This window comes from Balaenoptera physalus, assembly GCF_965194825.1.
Source record: "Balaenoptera physalus genome assembly, chromosome: 1".
Lineage (NCBI taxonomy): Eukaryota > Metazoa > Chordata > Mammalia > Artiodactyla > Balaenopteridae > Balaenoptera > Balaenoptera physalus.
Window position 1 is genome coordinate 174,553,425 of NC_138882.1, and position 18,844 is coordinate 174,572,268.

At 42.5% G+C, this 18,844-nt stretch overlaps 1 protein-coding gene and 1 pseudogene across 2 annotated transcripts in view; one reads left to right on the forward strand and one right to left on the reverse strand.

The window, feature by feature from the left end:
* The window catches only part of LOC309650224 (glycine cleavage system H protein, mitochondrial pseudogene), a 126,151-nt pseudogene that overhangs the window by 63,398 nt on the left and 43,909 nt on the right, over positions 1–18,844 (forward strand). The gene's annotated exons all lie outside the window — the stretch shown is intronic.
* On the reverse strand, positions 619–18,393 carry PPP1R8 (protein phosphatase 1 regulatory subunit 8). The gene is made up of 7 exons (XM_082440856.1): positions 18,245–18,393; positions 16,284–16,344; positions 11,518–11,671; positions 9,690–9,910; positions 7,958–8,102; positions 3,568–3,632; positions 619–2,078 (listed from the first exon to the last, which is right to left on the reverse strand). Exons 1-7 carry the CDS (start codon positions 18,298–18,300, stop codon positions 1,725–1,727), a joined length of 1,056 nt encoding a protein of 351 aa, XP_082296982.1. The 5' UTR covers positions 18,301–18,393; the 3' UTR covers positions 619–1,724.

Consider the following 18,844-nt stretch of genomic DNA (forward strand, 5'->3'; position numbering starts at 1 on the left):
CACTGTTATGGAAGCCAGTGGAGAAGTTAACTTGTCTGTGATTTTACAGATCTCTGTTCTTTAACAGGCTGCTCCTGCCGTGAGTCCACACTCTCAATCTAAGGGATTTGGAACCTAGTTGGCATTTTCACCACAAAGCCACATATGTAAGTCTCACCACACACAAATGCACTTCCTGCACACGAGGTTCTAGTATGCAAGACACACCTATCCAATCCAAACTCGGGCTGAAATCCCTTCTAAACGTACTCATCTTTAGCTTCCTTTCACTCCTGTGCCTCCTGAGCTATAGCGCAAATGCATGCAGCTGTAACCAGAGGGCAATGGTTACACCCAGGACGAGGGCCCCAAAGCCCAGTCTCCCTCGTCAGACCTGCAGCCCCGCCTCCTGATGAAGGGCAGCAAGCACTTCTTAACCCACTTTGCTCGCTGAGGCTTCAGTCTGGGGACTGGAATCTCTAATTAGAATTTCCACGTTCATCAGGGGGCATCTTTATTTGTAGTAATAAAATGGGGACACAGCATCACCTCCCAAGCCTGACAGCTGTACCTTTGAAAAATATTCCCTAATGGCAGTAGAAATAGGTGATAGCGACTGAATCACAGACTGCACCCGAATGACAAAAGTTACATTTAATTTACAATGTAATAAAGGTTACAGGTAAAAAGCTACACATAAAGCGTGAAAAGGCCTATTACACAAATGTACAAATCTCTGTACAAAGCTCACATCAATGTGTCCTACCTTCGTCTCCTATGTTTGTTAGCCAGGTCTAGTCTTGGAGCTCTGGACAACGAGAGCTCTCAGTCGAGGGGGGAAAGAGCCTCCAAATCAACATCTGAAAATGTCCTCTTCGAGATATCCGTTACTTCAAAGTAAAATCTTTTCCTTTTTAATTGAAATTGCTCTAACTGGTCATATCCTTTTTATTGCCTTCATAACACACTTGAAAAGGAAAGTAATGCCTTAGAGAGTAGAGGACAGTACTCTGGAATCAAATGAGAAACCTCAGCAAGTAGAGTACTCAGGTTTGACAAGAAAAACAGGTAAAGTTCAAACAATACTGTAAGTTTAAAACTATCAACCTGTGTCTATGGCACTGGTCACAGATGAAGAAAAATCAAAATGTTCTCATTCTAACAGAAAGGACAAAAGAGAAAAGCCTAACTACTGGACCTCAAAACCACTGACCCAGGAAAACTTCTGAGTTGTTTTAAACCTTAGCTTAACCGAAGCATTCTAAACCCTCTTGTTAACCTGGAATCCGTGGCAACCCTTCTGCTACCTGGGACTTGCAGGATAGTAAATATAAATCAGGCTGTTGAACCCACAAGGCTGGCAACGCTACTGTCACCTCCACAGCTCTACATTCAACCTGAAGGCCTGGAGTCTCTCCCTGGGGTAAATGATTTTTTAAAAAATGATCCTAGAAAGAGGGAGAAAAGAAAAAAGGAAATAATGGAAAGCGTGGAAATGAGCCAGGGCAGTCTATTTAAAAGGATGTATGAAACATTTCTCTGCAATGAAAGTGTTCTGAAGACAGGTCTTTCTGGGATACTTCAACCCCACCCCCAGTTTTAATATTACATGGTTAGGACCCCAGGAGACATTCTGAAAGACGATACTGCACACATGGAAAGTTTTTCTCCCTAGTTCATTAGCTCCCCCATCACCCTTCCACCCCGTTCCCACCCAATCCCACCCTCCTCCATTACCAAAAATATCAAATCAGTAAGGAAGGTGTGGGCTTCTTGCCCGGCCAAGCCTCTTTTGCGTATTTTTTCTTCTTGGGTTCGTTGACAGCTTCAGGGTTATAGACGGCAGGGTTTGGTGCAGGGTTCATGGTCACTGCTGACGGCACGACGGGAGTCAAGTCCACGTCAGGAGCGAGGTTCGGGTATGGCATGGGCAAGCCACCGATGAGTGCTGTCCCGTGGATGCCATGCGGCTGGGAGCCGGCTTCACTGTGCGTGGGGGGCAGGCCCCCATAGAGTCCTCCACTGAAAGCAAAGTTCTGCATGCGCCTGTTCCCTGATTCCTCCAGGCCCAGGGAGCCAGGGCCCTCCACCCGCTTCTTCTGTGGTTTATAGAGAAGACAAGAAGTGAGACACAAGAGTGCTGTTAGCCTGTTCTATTGCAGTCCTCAAAAAACTGGGGAAGGCCCCTAAACCTCTAACTTGTTTTGTTTCCTAAACAACCCATCTCACTGTCCTGAAATCTCAGGGTCTGGAGAGACCTTACAGTGGTCATCTAACATCATGGCTCTCAAACACTGCCCCACATAAAGTGGTCACCATCCTACGTCAAACTGAGAAAAATGAGGCTAGTGTGTGAACTTTCATAAAGTAAGACTCATCCAGTTTAAGTGACCATTCTTTACCCTAAGGTCATACTCCTCCCTCTTTTTTTTAATGTTAAAATGCCCTTTCAGGAATCAGAGGTGATAATAGATGGTAGTAAGTATTTCAATTTTTCTTTTTGGGGGGGAAAATAAAAAGTTAGTATCTTCCTGTTGTACACCTAATTTTTAAACATTAATCTGAGAGCAGAACAAATCTGTAGTGACTGAAAGCAGCTTACTGGTTGCCTGGGAGTGGGAGGAAACTGACAGCAAAGGGACACAGGGGAACTTTCTGGGGTGATGGAAATCTGTATTTTGATTATGGTGGTGGTTACCCAGGTGTATATATCTGTCAAAATTCAAATTATACTTTAAAGACAACAGAAAATTCCAAAGGATGAAGAAAAAAGAGAAAAGTGCCCAAGGGGAAATGTGACACAAATACTATGGAGCTGTATGGAAAAATTCCATCTTATACTTTTTCACACTGGACTAAAGTTCAATGAAAGATCCTCCCTCACCCCTCTACTCCTTTTGCATGAACTTGACACATTTTATCAATCTATTCTAATATATTCTAAAGATTTTTTTAAAAATAGAACTCCCTATAGCATCTCTGACCAGCATCTTCCAATCACATTTTGAATACCTCTACTAATAGGGATCTACTTCCAGGGGCCATTTGTTCCCTTTTGGCGCCCTAGCTGGCAGGTGGTTCTCCACATGTTGAGCAATCAGAACATCTCTGTAACTTCCACCTCTTGGTTCTTCAACAGAGCTGCTCTTTAAACCTAATCCACTGTGGGCTGGCTTTCCTATCTGTGCCATCCCCATTCACAAAATAAAGATGTGGTAAAGGCCAGAGGTGCCATGCAGAAATGCAACAATGTCTCTTCTTTGCCTAATAGCTTACTTTGAGTCAAGAAGGGAAGGTTAAAGAAAGGTGGGTCTCTCTGCACCCTGCTGGGAGGTAAATTTACAGACCCACATCACACCATAATTTACATGCAGGATCAAGCTAGTTGGTCACCTGCAGCCTCTCTATGGCACTCCAGGATCCCTACACACAGATGGGGTAAATGGATTTCCACAGTATGAAAAATGGGAAGGGAGCAAAGAATGTTTTAAAATTAAGCACACACTTAACACTTACCTACATATAAAAGAGTGGGCTTCTAAACCAGACTATATGACATTTCAAATACTGTCACAACATGCTTCCTACCTTGACTGGGACCACTGCAGTCTGCACCATGTTCCGGAAGCGACCAACTGAGGGATCCACATCCTCTGCAAAAAGACACGAGGGCAGGGTTAGTTCAGTAATCAACTGGGAGGATTAAGGTTACAGGGCTCAATGCGAACAAAGCAATCACAATAATTCATATTACAACAGTAAAATACAGCTAACACTTCAAGTGTTTACTGGGTACTGTGTTAAATCCTCACAACAACCTTATGAGGTAAGTACCACTACAATAAACATTTAATAGATGAGAAAACAAACTCAGGCTTGGAGGAGGAAAGTGACCGGCCCAGTCACCTTGCTGGAGAGGAGCCAGGATATAAATCTAAGCAGCCAGAAACAGGCCTGTGCTCTGGACCATGTGCTACGCTGGCTTCCCCAGGTTCTTTCCCATTCCACATACCTCCCTCTTTTGAGGGAAGACATCAATAATCTCATGTTAGTGATAAAAAGAGGTCACACACCACATACCTTGCTAACACCCGCTCATTAGCAAATAACAGAATTAGGATTCAGACCCAAGGCTTCTAGCTTAACTTCGCCTTTCAACCTGAACAACTGTATATAGGCATACCTTGTTTTATTGAGTTTCACTTTACTGTGCTTTGCAGATGTTGTTTTTTAAAATAAAAACAACAACAAATTGAAGGTTGGTGGCAACCGCGCATTGTCAGATGATGGTTAGCATTTTTTAGCAATAAAGTATTTTGTAATTAAGGCATTGTAAAGAAACAAGTACATTGCTTTTGTAGACATAATGCTACTGCACACTTAACAGTTTACAATATAACGTAAATGTAACTTTTATATGCACTGGCAAACCAAACAAATATGTGTGACTAGCTTTGATATTCACTTTACTGAAGTGATCTGGAACCAAACCCACAATTCCACCAAGTTACGCCTGTACAATTAAGACTCACTAAAGGATCTGAAGCCCCTGTCCAGGCAGGGTGGGAGAGCGGCTCCCTTTTCACAGCTTATACACACACTATTGTACCCTACGAAGCTTCTAGCTTCATTCATTCACTGTGCCGGAAGAATGCACTAAGACCAAGTAAGGGACATGCTTAAGTCAGTCAGTCTCTCATTTACTGGACATCAGGCTTGGAAATAAAGAGCAAGACACTGTCCTGCCTGTAAGGAGTTCACAGTTGTAAAGCCAGATAGGCTAGAATACAATGGAGGTGCTTGAAGAGTGGTGCAAAAATAGTTTTCTTGGCGCACAGAGGGGAGAATTGGGCTGGATCACCTAGAATGAACAGTTTTCTCACTGAAGACTGAGTGTGGGGAAACAGGCAAGCATAGACTTATTATCATTGCTAGAGAAAATTACTCCAGGGCCCTTTTATCTTAATATAGTGGTAGGAAAGGAGTTGTTTCCCTAATAGATGTTGTACACCTTATTTTAATGCGTTGAGGGCACTTGCTATTTAAAGAAACACTCCTGTGAGTCCCTCTGGAATACAAAGATTCCTTATTTAATTTGAATAAGTAGTCCCCGGTTTATTTGTTTTAAGTCTGGCTTTTCACATATTAGGATGCCTCTAAGGAATATACCCTGGAATTATTTTCACAAACAATCGATGTTCAATGAATGAATAGCTTCTATATGGAAGAAGAAAGAGGAAAAGATATCCAGGTTCATCAGGAAGGAGAGAAGGTCTCTAAAAAAGGCACCCTTATTTTCTCTCTCATTACCATAACAGCCCTGCTCCAATCATCCCTTCAGGAAAGCTAAATCAAGTGCTAGAGCAACTGGAGCCCAAGAGGCGTGGCTAACGGGGTATGTGGCCCACAGACACAAGAGGCCTGCGGAAGTAGGGGCTAAGCCATCTGGGGGACCCTGTCCTGTGCTGGCTGAATGGTGCTCAGGCCTCTCACCCTCTCCTCATTCTCTAGCCATTCGACTCCTAGAGAGGGGGTCTGCCCATTGCAGGAAATCTCTGCTCCTGGAAGATCTACCGAGAAGTTTCTTGCTAAGTCTACTTCTAGTATAGCAAAGTCTGCATAGGTAAAGGCAAAAGGGGTGGCAGATGATGATGAGGACAATGGCTAACATTTATCAAGGGCTACTGAGTGCCAAGCACAGATATGAGGTATTTTCACATATATTAATCATTTAATCTCCCCACCAATCCTGAGGCCAGTAGTCATGTCACTGGCCAGGGTCACAGAGCTACTAAGCAGAGAGGTGGATTTCATACCTAGGCCCTCTGATCAGAGCCCACGCTCTTAAACACTATGCCATACTCTGCCTGAATGTACTGCCTTAATAAAGCTGCAGGACAATAATTTTCTTTTTTTCCCTTTTTCTCTTTTTTGGGCATGCCGAACGGCATGTGGGATCTTCGTTCCCCAGCCAGGGAGTGTGGAGTTTTAACCACTGAATTGCCAGGAAGTCCCACAATAATTTTCAAGGAGAAAAACAGAACATATCAGACCCCGAGTCCTGAAAGAGACTTAACAAATTATCTAGTTCAGTGATTCCCAAACTGTTGGCTGTTCATCAGTACAAACAGGAGCTTATTAAAACTACAAATGTCTAGGTCCAACCCCTAGAAACTCTTATCTGGCACTCAGAAATAAACTTCCCAGGTTAGTCATCCAGCTCCTGCCCAAACATTTCCCCTGGGCATTCACTACTTTGAGAAGTAATTCATTCCACTTCACACATCATCAGAAAGTGAACAAAAGTCACTAGAATGAATGCCCCAATCTCTTTCACAGGAATTCTTTTAATTCTTCTTCTAAATATAAGAAGGATTTGTTGTTGCTTTTTATGCTGAGCCAAATACTTGCTACTCACAGGCTCTGGTTTCGCCTACTCCTTCCTCCCGAAGGTCAGCCCTGCAAACATCCACCTCAGGGTGCCGCCCTCCAATCTACTCTCCCTCATGCACGGTTCCCAGCATTTAGGGACCACTTTCCATAGCTGGGAGTCTCCTCCTCCCCTCAAGACTACATAACACATTTAGTACTTAAGGCCATGCTTGCATTTAGTAACACATTTGGGTGAGTTCTGCTCAGAACACAGGCCACCGGGTTACTGTCCCCCATTATTCTATTAATGCAATCTTAAACTGTACTTGATTAGTTTCCACATCCCCCTGATGACTCAGACTGCATTTTTAACTAACTAAAATCCTTATACCTTTTTTTTTTTTCCATGAGCTGTCACTGGAGCAGATTTTCTCCATTTAAATAATTGACATTCTGAAACTAAATGCAGGACTTGAAAGTTATTCTCACTGTATTTCAATTTGGGATATAAAAGCAACTTGTTAGTCTGGGATCCTTGTTTCCATCCATGAAGGTTTATTTTCAAACAAGATTTTTGGAATCCCAATTCCATCTTCACTGTATAAACTGCACCTCCCAGCTCCATGCCATCCACCTCCCAGGGTACTTGAGATATAACATGAGCCCAATAAATGAATGTTGAATGATGGAACAAATGGGTAAACTCAATGGCCTTCCCAGAAACTGATGCTCTCATCTTGCTGACGTTTCCATACAAACTATCTATAAATTACGACCTTACAGAGGCAAGTCTTCAATGCGATTAATAGTGGCAGAAAGTTCTCCAATCTTAGAGTTACCAATCATACATGGAACCCCATGACAATAGTGTCTGCTCTGACCTATACTTAAACTCCACTATACCTGGATCAGCAAAGGAGAATTACAGCCTTCCTCCATCTACTTCTTTCACATTGCAACTGGATAATGCTTGAGTTTCAGGGCACTCCATCAATGTACAGGCATATCTTGTTTTACTGCACTTCACAGATACTGAGTTTTTTATAAATTGAAGGTTTGTGGAAACCCTGCATCAAGCAGGTCTATCAGTGCCATTTTCCCAACAGCATTCACTCACTTCGTGTCTCTGTGTTACATTTCGGTAATTCTCACAATATTTAAAACTTTTCCATTATTATTATAGTTGTAATAGTGCTCTGTGATCAGCAATCTTTGTTGTTACTATTGCAAAAAGATTACAACTCACTGAAGGCTCAGACTAGCATGGCTAGCATCTTTTAGCAATAAAGTATTTTTTAATTAAGGTACGTACATTGTCTTTTTTAAACATATGCTATTGCACACTTAACAGATTGAAGTAGTGTAAACGTAACTTTTACATGTACTGGGAAACTAAAAAATTCGTGTGACTTGCTTTATTGCAATGCCTGAACTGAACCCACAATATCTCCAAGGTATGCCTGTTCTGTACAAAAATATCTCCCCTCAACATAGCACCTGTTATCCTAAACCTTGTAGAGAAACATTACAACTGACCTACAGGTTGTGTACACTACTCTCTGACATCACAGCTTTTTCATCAGAAAAAACCAGGAAGATACCTCACCTGGGTTGATGATCTCATCATCCTCACTAAAGGTCACCCGTGAGTTCTTCCTCTTCCTCTTTGGTCTCTGAATGTCCAGATTCCCCTCCTCAATGGTGAGAGTGGAAATCCGCTTGTTGTGGGCAGTGTTGAACTCCGTCAGGTTCTGGGACAGGGTTCACACAGGAAAGACAGGAATAAGTACACAAGGAATTTGAAGGAGAATATTACCAAATAAAGGGCAGGAAGGTATTAGGAGCTAACCTTGACCTCTCCACACAGAGGAGATTCTTTTCTGCATTCAGAAAATATTCATTACCATCCCTAGACAGCTAATACCAGCAAGCCTCAATTTGACAGAATGTGGAACATCTTCATTGACTAGTGGGGCAGTGATATTCAAAAGGGAGTGAAGGACCTTGAGCTGAAGACAGGTCATCTGCGCAAAAACCCTTGAGTTGAGGTTTTGGGTTTTTTTGAAGAAAGTTTATCATGTCTTCATGCTGAGAATTAAAGGAATACAACTGGGAAGATATCCAAGAATTGTTTTTAAGTAACAGAAACGAGAAAGGACAATTGACAGCTTCTTTCCCAGTAGCTCTCTCCTTTAAAACTTGTTAAGGACGTTACCAGTGCACTGAATATCTGGCATTAATATTTTGTCACTCCCCATCCCTTCATCTGGCCCCATTTCTACTCATAACTATCTATCCATCTCAGTGATTAACTTGGCCTCATCACTGCTGCCTGCCTCTTCCCAATCACCTGGACTTATTCCAATCTGTACTGCAGTTTGAGACATCCCAAATGTCTTGAGAACAAGGACCCAGAGATGACATAACATACTGAACTAAAAGACAGGAAGGCATGGAAGCAGCCTGGAAGAGAATGGGCAAGAGTGACTGCCAACCAGGTCCCTGGCTATGAGGCTACTTCTTTAGAACAAAATAACTTCTAAGTTGTAAGACTACTACTGTGCTTTTCTTCCTAAGGGCTGGGAAACTGTCTCGGTATACAAGAATAGTAAATGCATGTGGGTGGTTAAGGACAGGCTGGCGTTTGATCTACCTGGATAGACCAGTCACACCAATGCAGTGATAGACATGTGAAGACAAAAGCTACATCGCAAACTACTGGGGTCAGCTCTAGAAAAGAAAACCTTAGCACATTAAAATTAAATCTTGTAAAATTCATGGCCTTCAGGGCAGCCAGGCCCAGAGCAAAAGTAATCAAGTTCTACTCAGAAGATTCTTGGGCTGACTGGACAATATCAAAAGAGCTACATAAATGAATGAAAGCTTCAATCTCTGTAAGCTAGTGTTGTTCAAACAAACTTTCTGGATGATAGAAATGTTTTCTATCAGTGCTATTCAATATGGTTAGTCACTAGCCACATGTGATTACTGAGTACTTGGAATGTGGTTAGTGGCTACTGCACTGGACAGCGCAGCTCTAGAGAAACGTAACTCCCAGCCTTGGCTTCTAACATCCACTGAAGGTGCACAAGACAACCATAAGGGTCTACTGGCAGGAGATCCAGTCTCCTAGTTAGCCCTGGTTATACATAACCAAACCCACACAATGCAGCTCTCCAAGGGCCACACCACACTGCCAAAGTGGCAAAGGCTTATCACTGGGCTCAAGAAAACCTCCAGTTGCTAAGTCACTGGCATTTCAAACTACACAGAACAGCTACATACTGCAAAAGCCAGAGTCCCAAAAGACATAACAATGACATAGACAATGGAATTACATCAAGCTCTGTTTCCTCCTCTGGAAGCCCCAGTAAGCCCTTGAGTTCATCATCCTCTCCACCCATCTTCTCATCTCCTTTCACAGCCGATGGCAATGTCTGAGGCTTCTCACGCAGAGTGTATGCCCTTGTGGATGCACCAAATGAGACCGTGGAATCGATGGGAATTTGCTGAGGCTTGTGAGGCTCCAACCGAATGTGACCCAAGAAAGTGCCGTGTGCTGGGAATAACCAAATCAGAAATGTAAGAGAGGAAAACAAACAAACAAACAAACCTGAGTTGTAGAAGGAAGAGTAGCTCCTGCCAGCACATCAGTTTTGTTTTTTAAATTTTATTTATTTATTTATTTATCCATGGCTGCGTTGGGTCCTCGTTTCTGTGCGAGGGCCCTCCCCAGTTGCGGCAAGCGGGGGCCACTCTTCATCGCGGTGCGCGGGCCTCTCACTATCGCGGCCTCTCCCGCTGCGGAGCACAGGCTCCAGATGCGCAGGCTCAGCAATTGTGGCCCACAGGCCCAGTCGCTCCGCGGCATGTGGGATCCTCCCAGACCAGGGCCCGAACCCGTGTTCCCTGCATTGGCAGGCAGACCCTCAACCACTGCGCCACCAGGGAAGCCCAGTTTTGCTTTTTAAAATGGAAATGGCACTGGGTCCACTTTGCATCCCTTGTCATGGGTCACAATGAAAAGGAAACTCCTTCACTGAATCTTGAATCTCTTCAGTGGATTTCTTACACATCTTCACACCTGCTGTTACCCCACATAACAAATACCACTGCTTGCTCTCTGCTGCCAGACAGGCTTGGCTCCATTCTGGGTCCAGCAGGAATGGCTCCAACCCAGCAATAGGCATGCCCCCTAAGGTAGAAGACAGGAATTGCTATGGTCTGACCTCTCCAGCCCCAAGTCTAAGGAACATAGAAATTGCTGGACTGGTGGCAGTTATGCTTGGGGTTTCCCCAGGATAAGAAATGAGGTTGGCTGAAACAGGTGCAATATCAATGGCAAGGCAAGCCAAAATCCTACTGGAGAGTCTGGATATTTTCCCATGTCTGCATTCTGTATATTATGAAATGGAGAGAAAAGATGAGATAAATTTGCAAGTAAGTACTTATGAGACAAGGCTCTCCAAAACCATTATATAAGCATACTGGGGTGATGTGTGCGTGTGTATGGGGAGCGGGGCAAGGAGTAAAACACGATCAACCCAGGAAGCAGATCCTTTACATTTCAAGCTGTAATTATACATAGGCAAAAATGAACAAATTTCAAGGCCCCATGCAGCCAATTCTCAACTGCATTTCTGGGATTATCTTTGACAAACTTGAAAATCTTATTAGTTGGAGTGTGCTCACAGAATTAAAATTGATATTATTAATAGTCACAGCAAAATGTAGCTGGGATAAAGAGCCCATTATAAAAAATTAACTTTTGGTCAAAACAAGTTTTTGTTTTCTTTTTAATGTCCTACTGTACTACAACTCTACTACATTAATGGAGCTAATCACAGCTTCTGCTTAAATTGGACCACAATCTATCATGGGCCTATAAACACATTCCCTAGTTCCTGGGTGCTTTTTTTTGTTCTCTGTATATACCTATTGCTCTCTCCAGGAAAGTGCTCCCCAAAACCCTCTTCTCTCTCCAGTCATCAATTATTTCAGTAAAATAGGAAATATCACAGGAATGGAGAACGACTAATTTAAAAACCAAACATAAACTTCCTTGATGAGCAACAAAACACGATTTCAAAACTGAAGAACCCAAAGAGCATTTTCACACTGCCCAAAAGACAATGTGTGAAATAGGATGGGATATGAGTTACTTACTACTGTTGAGATCTATTAGGAAAACTCTCTTCAGATGCTTGTGGTAGACCAAGGCAGCGTGGACCCGAGAGCAAGACTGGTGGTCAATGGTAAAGTCACACAAATCAGGGTTTCTCCCAAATAAGTAATACTTCTTCTCATCAATAATCAGTTTCTAAATAAATTAAATTAAATATTACTTAAAGCTTGTTTCAACAGGGTTTAGCAAAAATTCTTCCAATAAACTAAGTAGAGCATCTTAAGATAAAATTCCTTGTCAAAGGAAATATATACATTTATATTTACTATTATTTTCAAGATAAAGAGCTCAGAATAATTTACTAACATTGGGGGATGGATGGCAATTAATCTCCCCAAATGTAGTGGTCAAATGTTTAGTGTTGATATGAAAAGAACTTTCCTAATCCTATTAGATGTAAATGGCATGCAAGAGTGGTTGTCTTCTGTCCTTTGGAAATTTAAGATTTCACTGAATCTTAATTTTAGGTCAAGCAGGAAGCACAAAGCATGCCTATAAAGTAATAAGACCGCTTTTCAGAAAAATATATATTCAAATGAAGATTATCAATTGGTTCACAAAGGAAGGGGATATAGACACCTATCTATATTCTAATCATGCTGCCAGAGACCCAAAGTATTTCTGGAACCCTCTTGAGAAACTAGAATTACATTAGACATCATTGTATGAGCCTCTAAATCTAACTTTATTGTCCCATTTCATTTTGGCCACAAAAAAGCATTACTCAAAGTTAACTCTAAATGAGTATTTGCTGTGTCCAAATATGGAACAACCTCACAGGGCAAAGATTTTCCAGGTTTGGGGGAAGGGGATGTAGCGATTAAACATTTACTGAAGGACTATTATTGCCAGGCATTTTTAAGTATTATGTCATCTAATCCTCAAAACAACTCTGTGAACCAAGTATCACCTTTATTGTTAAACATAAGAAAATAGATTCAGAGAGATGAAGCCACGCATCCAAGGCAGTCCAGCTGGTTAAGTAGCAGATCTGGGGTTTAAACTCAGATGTGAAATGACCTGCAATGCTAACATTCTAAACAACAGTGCCATGGGTCTGAAACAATTCTGAGAAGAGCTCCAAAATGTTTCTAGCCACTGCTGTGGTACTGGAAAAAACAAAACTGTATAAGGTCCCAATATAATAGCAGAAAAGAGGATTTCGCAGACCAGCAATCTATTATTTTAAAAATTGTAGGGGCTGACATAGTATTGTTAACTTTTCTTTTGCCATATGAGAACTATTTTTTTAATTGTCACCAATCAATATTATAATCATTTTATGAAAGATAGGTCATTTTAACAAATAAGTAAGAAGAAGGATAAAGGACCACTCTTTGAGCTGAAAAACTCACTACACTGTTTTTATTTTTCTTTTAATCCTAGATCAGTAAAGCCTTTGCCACAGACTGGTTGTAGACTGGGCCATCATAGATGAAGGACTCTAGATAAATTTTCGCTAACACTGCTTTCAGTTCTTAAAGTCTACAATATGAGTACTTTGAAGAATAACCCTCATTCATATACATTATGCTGTTCCTTTAAGTTTTGGGGGCTTTTTTTGGCCGTGCCACGCGGCTCGCGGGGATTTTAGTTCCCCCACCAAGGACTGAACCAGTGCCCTCGGCAGTGAAAGTGCCGAGTCCTAACCACTGGACCGCCAGGGAATTCCCTGTTCTTCCTTTAAACACAAGGTCTCACTAAGCTCTAGTTCACATTTCACACTATGCTCCTTCTAAAATCCCTGAGAGAAGACAGCACAAAGTTGAGTAGGGAATTATAGTCAAATTAGGATGTACCAGGCTAGGAATCAAGAGGCTTATATTTCATTCCTGGCTATGTCATTGAATCCACAGTGGGCTACAATTCTCCCCTATGCTTCAGTGTTCTTACAAAACCAGAAATACACCTCACGTACTGATAACAGTTAACAACTGCTGAGTACTTATGTGCCTATGCACTATGAGTTTTATGCTATGAGTTTTATGCTATGTCATTTCATCCTCACAACCACTCTGTGAAGTAGGCAGGCACTATTATTCCTATTTTTATAGATAGGAAAAGTTGAGGCACAAAGAAATTAATTAATATATGCAAGTTCACACAGCTAGATATTTATAAACTGGATTAGAAATTCAGGTTTGTCTGACTTCAGAGTCTAAGCTTTTTAAACCCCTACATTATATATTTTCTTCACTCTTCCTGCATCAAAAAAGCCACCATATGGCAAAAAACATTTTAAGGAGTGAACAAGTACTATGGGTCACACTCTTAATTGTTTTTTAAACAATCACTTACCCAGTTCCTTTCCAGCTTAGCCTTTAAGGCTCAAAATAGGTATGGGGGTCACCTCTGGGAAACCCTGTCCAGCAGTGCCCACCTGCTGCTGGCAGAGCTTGTCCCAGGCCCCTAGTGCTAGGGAGCACCAAGATTCAACAACAGTCTGACAGCTCAGTCACACAAGTATCCCCATGTCTGCTCAGACCCAAGTATTAAGACTTGGGTTAAAAATAAGACATTGCTTCAGAATTGAGAGAACCCTGAAATTTCAGCATCTTATTCTCTCTAGGTAATATCTATGCAGGTTGAATCTCACTGCATTTCTCATTCATATTTATATGCACATAGATTATGTCCTCATAAGGTTAAATTTGCTAACCACAGTGTTCACAGGCTAGACTTAAAGAAACAGTACAGAAGATCACCAGCACTTGGGTTCTAATATAAAATTGACCACATTTCTATGATTCTAAGCTGCCAGTACCAGCGATTTAGGTGTTTAGAGGGGAAAAAAAAGAAAGGGCCTCCAAATTAAATATATACATTCACTATTAAAGGCATCTCGATTATAGAAATGTGAAAATGTAGGGAAAAAAATAGTATGCCTCAGAAGCAAGAAAATGTGTGAATTCTTGGACAATATGCTTCTTCTGTCCAAGTGAATGAAATAATGCATTGGTCTTTCAATAGCCACTAAGCCACAATTTCTTAACTAGCTATGGCTAGTACCATTATCCAGTTGTGCCTCTGAGTTATAACTCAGAGTGTATCTTTACACACTGGGCTTAAAAGACTCATGGCTTTTGTTTTAATATTGCACTTCTTAAACCCAGCTATCACAACACATCACAAGCCTCTGACACAAGGCTAGGACACAGATAGCTCGGTTAGTATCAAGTGCTGCCTAAGTCCTTAAAAAATAAGCACATCTCGGGTCTATTCCTCTCAGAAACAATACAGTGATGTCTAAGGATTGTAACATGACAGTTTTGTGGCAACTCAGCACACCTAAGAGCACTGAAAGAGAACATTATCACTTAATGGAAACCAGTAATTAGAAGGATGTTTGACAAGTCAGAGTGCTTTGAAAATATAAATTATTTTGCAGAGGAATATGACATTATCATTAAAGCTAGCCCTCCTTGTCTGTTTCTTCCTGTAGTAAACTAAAGATTTACTAAATTCTGGTTTTAAAAAAAAAAGACTCCTATATGTCTATTTAGCAATAATATTTTATATGTGTGGAACAGTCTACAGTGTAACAAAACAAAACAAAAAACATTTTAGCTAACTTATTCCCTTGAATAACCTTGGTACTCTGTAACCTTTAAGATAGAAGAACACATGACAAAGGGGCTCTAAGTGACTGGCTCAGGGCTTGATGAATTAATAAGAGAATTCATCACAACTCATGCCTTAATACTTTGCAAAATACGTAGGTATCTCTACAACATCCTGAAAGTGAAAAGAGTGTATTTATAGAACATCCTGCAGGAGACCTCAAAGATAGCTTTTCATTATGGAGTGCAATGTTTTTACTATATATAACAAAGAAAAATAACTGCACTCAATAATAGGGCCTTGAACTAAAATTCTATCTGAGCAAGCAAACATAAAATTGGTTGAAGACACAGAGACTCACAACTCCACAGTCAGAGTGGGCTTAATCTCCGTCTCTTGGTAAATAAATGGTAACATAAGGATTAAAAAAAAGTACACAACCTAACAGCTAATCAAAATTCATGTTCTCTTGAAGTTCTATGTGGTTTTCATTTTAGAGACTTGTAGAAAAGCTGGAATTCTGCTCAACTTGTCCTTTATAGTACTTATTTCAATTATAATCATGCAAATTTTTGTGTGATTCTGTTGTTCCCATCAGATGATTTCTTTGAGGACAGGAACCATGTTTGTTTTGTTCACTGCTATAGTCCTATGCCGAGCACAATGACTGGCACATAATAAGTACTCAGTAAATGTTTTGAATGAATGAATGAATTTTGTCACCATTTCCATTCTCTTTTTTGAGCAAGTATCTTAGTTTACTATCTTCTTTGAAGAGTTTTGGCTTGAATCTCATAAAAGCAACTTAAAAGTTAAATTCAATCTACATCATTCACTTTCTTCTTCAATTACTACAGATCTTGCACCTTCCATACAACTCCACATACTCAGAGAGAAGGAATTCACCAAGTTATAGGGCATCCAGTTTGATTGAGGCCTACAAGCCCATGATCTATTAAAACCCTTCATTTGGAAGGTGAGAGGAGTCACAAAAAACTGAGTGTCTGTGGAGATACATGGTTTTAATGTGTTATATCACCATGTGCTTTTAATAGAAAAAAAAAATCAGGATGAACGAAAGTAGCATTTCTGGAAAACAAAGCACAGGAGAGGAGGTGGGAAAGTGAGTCACTGGCAAAAATCTTTAGTGTGGTGGGAAAAAAAGGGAAGACATGTATTTCCATACCTCAATTAGCTTGTCTCCTTTGACTACATCCAGATGTAAACCAGGAGGGGGTTTACCTGCCCTGAAAAATACGTGTGAAAAAACATTTTCAGGATGAGTTTGTAAATGCCATTTACAATCATTATCCCATTCAACACTGTAGCTCTCTTACTAGCCTATAATTAGTTCACGTTTAAGCAGAAATGCCATCTACTTCACTGTTATTATAGCTCCTTTCTACATTTGACACTTACTTCCCCAGTGATTCAATTGCTCTGAAACATATTTTAGTGGATCTGTATTTAGAGCAGCACCAAAGAAACCCATATTTTAACACTGGATTATCCACCTTGGAGAAAAAGCGCACAAAGAGTGCAAGTAGTATAGCTGGGGTTGTCTGGTCACTTGGAGTCTGAATCTAAGATTTGCCACTACCATTAATACCATATAAAGGCAGAATAAATCAGTTGGTGTCTGGGGCTGATCAAGACTAGACTTATCACAGAATAAGCAGAGGGTACTGTCCTGAGCTCTGAGTCCAAATCAGAGAAGTGTAATTAGGGAGCTAGGTCAATCCAAAACTATGCCCATGAAACCAGGTACCAATGAATACAAGACGTATTTGTTAACCTTGAACAGGTCATTCTACAATGGCATGGTTAAGGGAACTTTTCTCTACACTCCTGTAACCACACCATCCAAGGGAGATACATATATGTCAAAGCACCTAACACAGTGCCTGGTGCCTAACAGACGCTGAGGAAATGGCAGGTGATCTTATACAGTCTCTTCTAATTATAAGTTTACTGTCCTGGCCCAACTTCTGAAATCAATGCAGCAAGGAACCAAAATGGACACAGAATTTCTAGACTGAAGCAACTGGGTGTTACAAAAGTACAGAGGGACCCAGAAAATAGCCACACATTCACTTGCTTCCTGTGTTTGCTCCTTTGAAGTTTGAAGGATGAACAATCTTGCCAGAGTCCCTACATGTGCACACACAAAAATGCATCTGTTTACATCTAACTTAAGATGCAACACAGTCATCTCACAATCCTGACCCAACTCCTCTATGGAGGTTGCTAGTAAGATAAGTGCACTGGACAAAAGCCCATTTTGTCTGGAAAACAGGGAAAGCCAAGTTACGTCCAAAACATGCTTTCTGAACTCCTACTATGTGCCAGGCTCAGGCCTAGGAACTCTAGGAACTGGGAATATAAAGATGCGTTAGGCAGCCCTTGCCCTTGAGGATCTCTATATAACGGGGGCCAGAGAGTAACACAAACAATACGCTGTGATGAGCAGAAATAGCCCCAACTCGGATGGGTCTCCTTGCAAGGCAATTCATATGTATTCATCGTGTACTCTACTCAAAGACTAAAATTATTCCATTTTTCCCAAGAACTTGCTAAAGGAGGAAAGGGCTTCATCCTAACAAGCAAGGATGCCCTCTGGTGCCCGGCTTCGCGCTGGTCGCTGAGGCAAGCGCGGGGGTAGGTCAGAGCCGTTCCTGCCCTCAGGGAGCTCCCAGTCCGCCAGGGACAGGCAAGTGCCGCACCCAGGCTGCAGCAACAACCGCGGGATGCGGGGCTCTGAGGGGGGCGCCGGGGCCGGGAAGCTAGCTCGTGCGCGCTCGGGACAGAGAGCAGGGGGGCAGATACGATGCTCCACAAGAGCACCAGACAGTCAGGAGTTGGGGTAAGTTCGGGGTCAAGGCCCCGAAGCGCCCCGGCAACCAGCTGATTGCCCGAGGGGCTGCCTAAGCGAGCGCCTCAGAGCCCCCAACTCTGGGTTTTCTCAGTTCCTGGGCCCGGGCTCCGGGTTCCCGGTTCCTCCACACGCCGCCCGGCCCGACAGACAGCTCTCCCTCAGTCAGTCCCAGGGTCTTTAGGCCGCTCGGCTCGCTGCGAGAAATGAGCCGCCCGGCCAGCCCTGGCCAGCGTAGGCCAGGCCACTCCAGCGCTGGTCGCCCCGCCACTCACCAGGTCGGGCAGTCAAACAGCGGGAGGCTAGAGCCGGAGTTCGCGGCTGCCGCCATCTTGCTTCTCCCCCTCCCATTTGGCGGGCCTGAAGCACGCCGGGAAACTGGAAGACCCAGCGGAGAGAGGCGGCTTCCCAGCAGCCTGTGCGTATGCGCGCGCGCGCGCGCGCGCCCACCCACGCACGCATGGACGCGCAGACGCATAGGGCGCTTCTAGTAGCGGTGGAAACTGGGATTGTGTTTTGAGGTCTTTTTCAGTGCTTGAGAGTTCGCTTTCTGCAGAGGTCAGGGCTTTCGTTGGCCGGTAGTTGTTTGAGGAAAATGGGCTCGTAAGGAGGGGTTCGGTTTCCCTCTACGTTCTTTTTGCAAACACGCTCCCAGGCTCTAAAATGTTGCGACTCCACCCTTGCTCTGGGCCTGCACCGTCAGCCTTTCGACCCCAGTCTGGAGAGAAGCTAGAGGGTAGAGCTCAGAGATTGGAAAAACTCCAACTTTTCTGTTTCTCTTCTTCCGGTCCTTCTGCGTAGAGCTGCATGCACCGTACTCCCTTCCCCATTGTAACCCAAATCCGGCACTTGAGGGCTTCTGTAGATTATCTGGG

Excerpts from the sequence above, each read along its gene's own strand:
- PPP1R8 (XM_082440856.1), bottom strand. The coding sequence starts at position 18,300 with ATGGCGGCAGCCGCGAACTCCGGCTCTAGCCTCCCGCTGTTTGACTGC. Across the intron at positions 8,103-9,689 it reads AGGAGGAAACAGAGCTTGAT|AACCTGACGGAGTTCAACAC; the intron begins GTAATTCCATTG and ends ACCCTGTCCCAG. Across the intron at positions 2,079-3,567 it reads CTGCAGTGGTCCCAGTCAAG|AAGAAGCGGGTGGAGGGCCC; the intron begins GTAGGAAGCATG and ends TATAAACCACAG.